Below are 9508 nucleotides of genomic sequence, written 5' to 3'. Positions count from 1 at the left end.
AGTCTCCCATTCCCAAGTGTTCCCTGCCCAGCACAAGCTCCCCAAAGCACCAGCACTTTCTGTCAACATTCATTCGTTTATTTTTTCATTCATATGACAAATATTTTTTAAGTGCTTACTCTCTGTTAGGCATCCTCCTAGGTTATGGAAGATACAGCAGGGAACAAACATGATTTTCTTTGGAATGTTTATCCCGCTCTCTTCCATCTATTCTTAGCAAACTCCTACTTATCTTTCAAAACTCAATGCTAATGTCCCATTTTCCCAGAAGCCTTTTCCCAGATTTCTCCCTTATACCACTCAAACTTGTGTGGCCCATCAAGTGATGGGGGCTTGGGGTTGGGGATACCCAAGAAGTGGGGGATGGTCTGTTCGTAGGCAGTGAGTCAGGGGCCTAAGGTAACTCCAACTCCTGCCTCCTCCCTCAGGCTTGTTTTCCAGCCACTTAGCAACTCCATGGAGAAATGGCTGCCAGGCACACCTTTTGTTTGCACAGAAATAACCAAAGACCAGAAATCCAGGCTGACTGGCAGCACAGGGAGGGGCCCCTTAGAAGGACATGTAGGTGCTGGGATGTGGAGTTGGAGCAGATTCCAACATCAGACCCTGAGTAAACCAAAGGCAGAGTCCAGTTCATCTAGGCAACTGGTGTGGGGCTTCTGTGCCATAGGCAGGAGTTAGGGGCAGGGTCTGCAATGGGTACATGGCAGAAGGCCTCATGGTCCTGCCTTCTGCTCCACTGCACCATGGGCCAGACTTTTGAAAGTTCCTCCTGCTATCTGACCCAAGTCTGCATGCTGCCATTCCATCCCAATTCAGGATGGGTCTTCTTGGGTTCTTGGGGATTTTAGTTGCTCCTCCTGCCTCCTCTTAGTGTCCTCCAAGGCTCTGGCCCCTTACAGGGGTCATTGATCCTGAGAGGTCTAGTGATTTCTCTGAGGCCACACAGTGAGTCTTCTGGAGAAGGTACTGGAGGGCTGGGAGCCAGGTCACAGCAGGGTGATCTCGCTGGGGGGCAATGTGAGCCGCTTCTCACGGGCACTGAGCAGGTTCTCCATGTGCACGGCCACCACACGACACAGTTCCAGTCCCTGCAGGTGACAGTGACAGTCCATGCCCACCCAACACTTGCCCAGCTCTTACCTTGGGGTGGGATGTACAGAATGGAGAGGTGGTTGGGAGCTAGGTGGAGACCACCATTCATGCAGGAACCCTTGTCCCCACCTCCCCCAGGGCCTGAGAGGAGCATGAAGAACTGGAAGGCCAAATGGTGGGGTGTGGGATGCAAGGGGTAAGCAAGCAGGAGACTAAGTGCCTCTGCTGGCTTTGCTCCGTGTGAGCCGTGTGACCTAGGGTCTATCGCTTCACCTCTCTGAGCTTCAGTGGCCTCATCTGTAAAGTCACAATTGACCAGGGGACTGCCTCACAGACAGGGCTGTGGTGAGGATTCAGTGAGGCTTTACGGCATGTAAGTTCTTTTTTTTTTTTTTTTTTGAGACAGAGTTTCACTCTGTCACCAGGCTGGAGTGCAATGGTGCGATCTCGACTCACGGCAACCTCCGCCTCCCAGGTTTAAGCCATTCTCCTGCCTCAGCCTCCCGAGTAGCTGGGACTACAAGCACGCACCACCATGCCCAGCTGATTTTTGCATTTTTAGTAGAGATGGGGTTTCACCATGTTGGCTAGGATGGTCTCCATCTCTTGACCTCATGATCTGCTCGCCTCGGCCTCCCAAAGGGCTGGGATTACAGGCGTGAGCCACCATGCCCGGCCACGTGTAAATGCTTTAGATTTAAAAAGTATGAATCCAATCAATAAATGGTAACAGTTTCTAACTGTCTGTTGCCATGGTTACCGCCTGGCTCCCACAGTGCACAATGGGCAGTGACCCAGGCTCAGTGCTCCCAATTGGAGCGGAGTAGGGGAAGGCATCAGGGAATTGCGGAAATCAATCTCTGAATGTGGTTCTCAGATGGAAGCCATTGTTGGAATCCCCCCAGGGAAGCTGCTCTGAGAAAGGAAAAATCATGTTAGCAGCACTCTGAGTGGTAACTGTGTGCCAGGCCTTGTCCTAAAGGCCTGATGTGTCCTACCTGTTTTAATCCCCCCAGTGTCTCTAAGAGACAGGAGCTATTATATCCCATTCCACAGGTGGGGAAACTGAGGCACAGAGCCTTGAAGCTCCAGACTGCACAACTGGTAGGTGGTGGGATTTGAACCTGGATGGTAAGAGACCTGAGGATCACACTCTGAAGTGCTCTCTGCTGAGGTTAGCTATGCTGGCCCTGCCTTGGGGGCCACCTTGGCTAATTAAATCAGCATGTGCAAATGGAGTCTTCTCCTCCAGTCAATCCTTTACCTACCCACAGGCTGCCATGTTCTAGGCCTTTCTGGGATTGTTGCTGCATTTGACAGTGTGGAACCTGAGGCTCAGTGAGAAGCAGGGATGCCTCAAGATCCCCTCACACAGCCTGTCAGAGGTGGGCAGGATGGGGACCCAGGTCTGTTGGTGCAACACTGCTGCACTCAGACATCACCTCCTCCTGGAAGCTCTCCCTGATTACCTCCCAGATAGCTCAGGTCCCCTGTACACCCTGCCAGCACTGATCAAGGTATGTTTTATATCTGAGACTTGAGGCTCTGTGAGGGCCAGGGTTGAGGGACTCTCAGTCACTTCAGTATCTTTGCTACACAGAGATGCTCAATGGACCTATGCTGAATGAGTGAATGAATGTAGCCCCTGACACATACAGGCCAGAGGCAGAGATGGCAGCATAAGGAGGTCACGTGGTGCCGCAAGGAAGTGTGAAAACCAAAGAGGCCTTCATCCATCCATCCATCCATCCACCCACCCACCCATGCAACCAACAAATATGTATTGAGCATCTACTATGTTCCAGGCACTGAGTTATGGACACAGCACGAACAAGATGGACACAGTCCTGCTCTCTTGGAGCTGACATTCTGATGGGGGAATGATAGTTTGGATATTTGTCCCTCCCAAATCTCATGTTGAAATGTGATCCCTGGCCAGGCATGGTGGCTCATGCCTGTAATTCCAGCACTTTGGGAGGCCAAGGTGGGTGGATCACTTGAGGCCAGGAGTTCGAGACTGGCCTGGCCAACAGGGCAAAATTTGTCTCTACTAAAATACAAAAAAATAGCCAGGCGTGGTGGCACGTGCCTGTAATCCCGGTATTTGGCAGGCTGAGGCAGGAGAATCACTTGAACTGGGGAGGCAGAGGTTGTAGTGAGCCGAGATTACTCCAGCGTAGGCGACAGAGCAAGATACTGTCTCAAAAAAAAAAAAGAAAAGAAAAGAAATGTGATCCCCAATGTTGGAGACAGGGCCTGGTGGGAGGTGTTGGGTCTTGGAGGCAAATCCCTCATGAATGGCTTGGTTACCGGAGGTAATTAGTGAGTCCTCACTCTATAGTTCACACAAGAGCTGGTTGTTTGGACCCTCTCTCTCTCATTCCCTCTCTTGCCATGCGATGTGCCTGCTTCCCCTTTGCCTCCTGCCTTGAGTAAAAGCTTCCTGAGGCCTCCACAGAAGCCAAGCAGATGCTGGCACCACGCTTCTTGCACAGCCTGCAGAACCGTGAGCCAGATGAACCTCTTTTCTTTGTAAATTATGCAGCCTCAGGTATTCCTTTATAGCAACATAAAACGGACGAATATAAGGAGATAATACATAAACAAATAACTAAATGATTTCCAAGGCATAATAAGGGCTATGGAGGCATGGATCATGAGTTCTTAGGGACGAGGGTTAGGGAAGGCTTCTAGAAAAAGGTGATATTTGTGTTGAAACCCAAATAAAGGGAGACAATGGGCCCTGTGCTGAATCAGGGAAGAGCGTTCCAAGTGGAGAGGACAGTGAGGGCAGAGGACCCAGGGCAGGGAGAACAAACTCAGCACAAGGGAGCCAGGGTGGCTGGAGGAATGAGCAGAGGGGAGGGAGGTGGCAGAGGAGGCCACAGAGGTCATGAGAGGAAGGGACAGGGATGGGAAGGACTCCCAGATTTGGGGCCTGAGTGCCTGGAAGGATTGGGAGGAAAGCTGTAGAGGACTGTTGGTCTCCAAGGGGGATGCTGAGGGAGCCTGGAGCTCAAGTAGTCTGGGCAGGAGGTAGAAATATGGATGCTGTGATGGTAGACATGGTTTTGAAAGCCTCAGTATCAGATAGGGCGCCCTGGGGAAAGGCCCAGACTCAGCAACGTTTAGAGATTGTCTAGGGGGCCAGGAGTGGTGGCTTACGCCTGTATGCCCCTCCCTACACTTTGGGAAGCTAAGGTGGATGGATCACTTGAGGTCAGGAGTTCGAGACCAACCTGGCCAAAATGGTGAAACCCCATCTCTACTAAAAATACAACAATTAGCCAGGCATTGTGGCACACACCTGCAGTCCCAGCTACTCAGGAGGCTGGGGTGGGATTATCGCTTGAACCCAGGAGGTGGACGTTGTAGTGAGCTGAGATCACACCACTGCACTCCAGCCTGGGCAACAGAGCAAGACTCTGTCTCAAAAAAAAAAAAAAAAAAAAAAAAAGATTGTCTAGGGGAGGAAGGACCAGAAAAGAACCAAAGAAGAAATGACCAGGTTCATATAAGAAGGTTGGAGAAGGCTGGGTGCGGTGGCTCACACTTATAATCCCAGTACTTTGGGAAACTGAGGTGGGAGGATCATTTGAGGCCAGGAATTTAAAACTAGTCTGGGCAACATACCAAGACCCTGTCTCTACTGGAAAAAAAAAAAAAGAGGTAGGAGAACACCACAGAGCCATTGTACGGGCTCAGGGAGGTGGCCTCTGGGAAGGAGGCGGCAGGCCTGGGGCCCAAGGCTACCAGTGGGTAAGGCAAGGATCTATGTGACCCCAGGCAGGAGCAGATTGGGGTGTGGTGGGGAGTGCATTAGGACCCTAGACCCAAGTAACAGGCTCTCCAAGAGGCACAGGGGGCCAAGGAGACTTTGGTCCTGTCCCTCAGAGGCAGGGCTAGGGCAGTGGAAGTCTCTCTCCCTTGCCCTGGGAAATCCCCCGCTCCAAGACAGGCCCTGTCATGGGAGTGGTGCTGGGCCCAGACCTGGAGGGGGGATGTCACAGGCTGGACAGGACAGACGTGTGGGTGTCAACCTCAATTCTGCCCCTTCTCTGGGCCTGAATCCTATCTCTTCAGTGGAGTGAAAACGCTAGTCCTGCCCTGACCCCAGGAGGCTGTGAGACTTGGACAGGAGCCTAGAGGTCATCCATGCTTTTTTACATTTTATTTTAGAGATAGGGTCTCACTTTGTCACCCAGGCTGGAGTGCAGTGGCACCATCACAGCTCACTGCAGCCTCGAACTCCAACTCCTAGGCTCAAGAAGTCCTCCCGCCTCAGCCTCCTGAATAGCTAGGACTATAGGCACTTTTTTTTTTTTTTTAATTTTTGCAGAGTCTAGGTCTCACTATGTTGCCTGGTCTCAAACTCCTGGGTTCAAGTAATCCTCTTGCCTTGCCTCAGCCTCCCAAAGTGCTGGGATTACAGGCATGAGCCACAGTGCCTTTCTCACCCTTGCCTTTTAAGTAACAGCCATAATTGCTGCAAACATAGGAAGGCACAGGACAGGTGGGTCTCAGTTTTACCATCTGTCACACAGGAAGCCCAGTTTCTCCACCCTCAGTCCTGGGGCCTACAATCCAGCCTCCACATCTCAGCCCAGGTGAACTTTCTCAAACCTGTAGTGTCCTCGCCCTGTCACCAATCTTCTATGGCTCCATACTGCCCTTTGCCGTGTTCCCACTGCCAAGTTGCTTCCCTGGATGACCACCATAATGATCTGCAGTTCTGTGCTGCGCTGTGGTTGGTTCTGTCCCATGCACTGGCCTGGATACTCCCTGGGACATGGCAGGGACCTGACATATCTTGGAGCCAGGCCCAGAGAAGGGCCCAGTGAAGGCAATGTTGGGCTGAGGGCTGGGCCCACCTGCTCCAGCTGCAGCTGCAAGGTGTGCTGGGCCGCCACGTCCCCTAGCGCAATCTCCACGTAGGGGTAGCTGGAGTTGGCCGTGGGCCGCTGGGTCCGCGTCGACTGGATCTCCTTCAGGGGGAACTTCACCATCAATTCCTGGGAGTAGGGGAGAGGGGCCAGACAGGCCTGTGGGTGAGGACAGTCTCAACCACTCTTACCCCTCCCCTGCAAATCAGATCTATAGGAGGCACGAGACTCACTCCAGTTCAAGTACCAGTTCCCCAGTGACTTGTGTGACCTTGAGCAAATCACTTTACCTCTCTGGACCTCAGTTTCCTCACCTGTGAAATTGATTCAACAAATACTGATGATGCATCTACCATGTGCCAGGGACTGCTCTAAGTGTTCTTTTTTTTTTTTTTTTTTTTTTTTTTTGAGACGGAGTCTCTGCCGCCCGGGCTGGAGTGCAGTGGCCGGATCTCAGCTCACTGCAAGCTCCGCCTCCCGGGTTCACGCCATTCTCCGGCCTCAGCCTCCCGAGTAGCTGGGACTACAGGCGCCCGCCACCTCGCCCGGCTAGTTTTTTTTATTTTTTAGTAGAGACAGGGTTTCACTGTGTTAGCCAGGATGGTCTCGATCTCCTGACCTCGTGATCCACCCGTCTCGGCCTCCCAAAGTGCTGGGATTACAGGCTTGAGCCACCGCGCCCGGCCTGCTCTAAGTGTTCTAAGTGCTTGGGATACAGAGGTATTGGTGCCCTGAACTTCACATCAAAGTTGCTTCTTGTGAACACCGGCACCTCTTTTTTAAATTTCCTTTTTGTGGAAAACGGGGCCTCCTGTGTTGCCCAGGCCAGTCTCAAACTCCTGGGCTCAAGGAATCCTCCTGCCTCTGATTCCCTAAGTGCTAGGGTTACAGATGTGAGTCAAGTACCTAGCCTGTCTAGGGGCTTTTCTTCTGGCCCAGGAAGCAAACTTAGACCACATACAGGGAAAGTCAGAGTGATAGAGAGTTAATGCCTCAGAAAGAAGCCCTTGCTAATGACAGATGGGAAGTGTTGAATAGACACCCCAGCTCCCTTGTTCCCAGGAGAGAAGCAAAGCCCTAGGCTATCTCTCAGGGCTCCACAGCTGGACTGACCTCCAGGTGCCCACATCAGCAACTTGCTTGCTAACATCCCCTCTACTGGCTCCATCCCTTCCCTGTCTCACTTCCTCACTCCAGTGTTTCCTGGAATCAACTCTAAATCAACCACTTGCCCTGGAATCCCTGTCTCAGGGTCTAGTTCTGGGAGCAAAAACTAAGGGGGTAACAGGTCCTACTTATTATGGGCTGAATCATGTCCCCCACCAAATTCCCATGTTGAAACCCTAACTCCCAGTGCCTCAGAATGTATTTAGAAATAAGGGCTTTAAAGAGGTGACTAAGTTAAAATGAAGCTGTTAGGATGGGCCCTACTCCAATATGACAGGTGTCCTTATAAGAGGAAATTAGGATACACAAAGAGATACCAGGGCTGTGCGCACACAGAGGAAAGGCCATGTGAGGATGCGGCAAGAAGACAGCTGTCTGCAAACCACCAAAGAAACCAGACCTGCTGACACCTTGACCTTGGACCGCCAGCCTCCAGAATTGTGAGAAATCAACTTCTGTTGTTTAAGTTACTCAGTCTGTGGTCTTTTGTTACGGCAGCCCAAGCACACAGATGTACTATTTGAGTGCATAGGGTATGTTTTACCTCATCTCACCTTCACAACAGCCCTATGGGTGGGCTCAACTCTTATCCTCATTTTCCAGATGAGGAAAGCAAGGCTCAGAGAGGGCAAGAGACTTGCCTGAGATCATAAAGGTGGTAACCAGTGGAACTGGGCTTTGGTGGCTGGAGGTCTTGGCCCCTTGGAGGGGGTAGGGGACCAGGGAACAGAGGGTGGTGATGGCAGTGCCAGGCTGAGGCCACTCACATGAGTCTCTGTGCTGAGAAAGTTGAGGCCATTGTGGTTGACAGCAAGGATGCAAGGGGCTGGCACAGCAATGTTGCTGCAGCTCTGGATGAAGAAGAAGGAGGAGCCGAACATAGGTAAGGCGCTGAGGAGGCCTGGGCAGGGAGAGGGGGTGGCAGTTACGTGCTGGGCAGGGTTCACTGACAACAGCCATGGCCCTGAACTGCACAGCTTCTCTGGGCTGTATCCAACCAATGCAGGAGCCCTCAGTCTGGGTCTCCTCCCATCTATCTGGCCTCGCTTCTCATGGCCTCTTCCTCTATCCCTGCTTGCAGCTCTTCTTCCTCTGCCAGGGCCACTTTGAGCCTAGGTGACATCTCCATAAAAATTGTAAAGACATGTTTTCTCCAGGTAGGTGCTCAGCTTGACCGGCACTGAAAAATGCCTTTGTGCAAAGAAAGAGGTGCCTCCATATCCATGCTCCATGACCACCCTCCTCAGCAAAGCCCCCTATGATCACCTCCCCTCCCCTGCAGCTCTTACCCAGAAACTGGGCACGGGCCTGGTGGGGGCTGAGCGCCTGTGTCTGCTGCCGGTGCTGGCTGACCAGGTTGAGCCAGGTCGAGCCTACTGTTGTACGGTAGAGCTGGGCTGGGATGTACTCCTGGACTTCCCGCCTGTGTACGGAGGGAGGGGAAAAAGGTCCCGAGTGAGCTCCCAGGCTCAGGCAATCCTCACTGTGCCACAGGCCTGCAGAGCAGACCTGATCTATGCACCTCCCTGGAAGACTAAATGCTAGGGAGTGTAAATGGGCTGAAGGTGGGGTAGAGGCGCCCACAGTGCCTTGGTGCTGCTTAATCATGGCCAGGGTCAGTACCACTAGGATCCCTGTTTGCAGTTAAGGGAACTGAGGCTCTCGGAAGTTCACCGACTAGTTCAAGGTTACACAGTGACTGAGTGAGTTAGCAGCATGGGTTGGTGGGGGCAAGACTTGAACCCAAGGCAATTTCATCCTTTATACTTTCTGCCCCCAAGGAGAAGTAAAAGCCAGAGGGGTGAGAGGAAACATCAGGGTGGGCAATGCAGCCACAGGGCTGGGCAGAGCCTTGAGCAGAGGAGTGCTGGGCCTCCAGGCTGAGGCCCCTGGGCATCAGCTTGTCCCAGCCCTCTTCCCTCTGACACATGCTGGCTGCTACCTGAGGCAGACTCTTTACCTCTTTGGACATCTGGAAAATATCAATAGCAGTCCCAGCCCATCCTGACCAGCTGGAGCTGCAGGTGAAGGAAGGGTTGGGAGAAAGCCAGGAGAGAGACCCCCTGCTCCCAAGAGATCCCCTGGGTAACATCTGTCCTTCTTTCCACTGCTGGGGTAAGGGCCTGGCATCTGAACCCAGTCTCCCCAGTTTTGGATCCTGGTTCCCCCATTGTTAGCTGGCTAGACTTCAGTAAGCCATATAACCTTGCTGGGCCTTATCTGTAAATAGGGAAAATAAAATGAAGTTGGGAAGAATAGCTGAGATAATGCAGATGCAGGGTCCCTTGCAAAAAGTAAGAACTCGATTATTTTCATCCGGGATTGGGAATATATCTTTATGTGCTTCTTGCTCTTTTTTTTTT

General features: G+C 52.1%; 1 protein-coding gene across 1 annotated transcript in view; it reads right to left on the bottom strand.

The window, feature by feature from the left end:
• Nucleotides 1-715: 715 nt before the first annotated feature.
• The window catches only part of MYO15A (myosin XVA), a 67266-nt gene continuing 58473 nt past the window's right edge, over nucleotides 716-9508 (bottom strand). Inside the window, exons 62-65 of the mRNA XM_011975303.1 lie at nucleotides 8435-8568; nucleotides 7913-8046; nucleotides 5967-6107; nucleotides 716-1091 (exon numbers count right to left, since the gene is read on the bottom strand). Coding sequence (XP_011830693.1) covers nucleotides 990-1091; nucleotides 5967-6107; nucleotides 7913-8046; nucleotides 8435-8568 — 511 coding nt within the window. The 3' untranslated portion in view covers nucleotides 716-989. The remainder of the gene's footprint in view (nucleotides 1092-5966; nucleotides 6108-7912; nucleotides 8047-8434; nucleotides 8569-9508) is intronic.

Source organism: Mandrillus leucophaeus, unplaced genomic scaffold (genome assembly GCF_000951045.1).
Source record: "Mandrillus leucophaeus isolate KB7577 unplaced genomic scaffold, Mleu.le_1.0 Scaffold153, whole genome shotgun sequence".
NCBI lineage: Eukaryota > Metazoa > Chordata > Mammalia > Primates > Cercopithecidae > Mandrillus > Mandrillus leucophaeus.
This window is presented reverse-complemented; position numbering and strand designations above follow the sequence as displayed.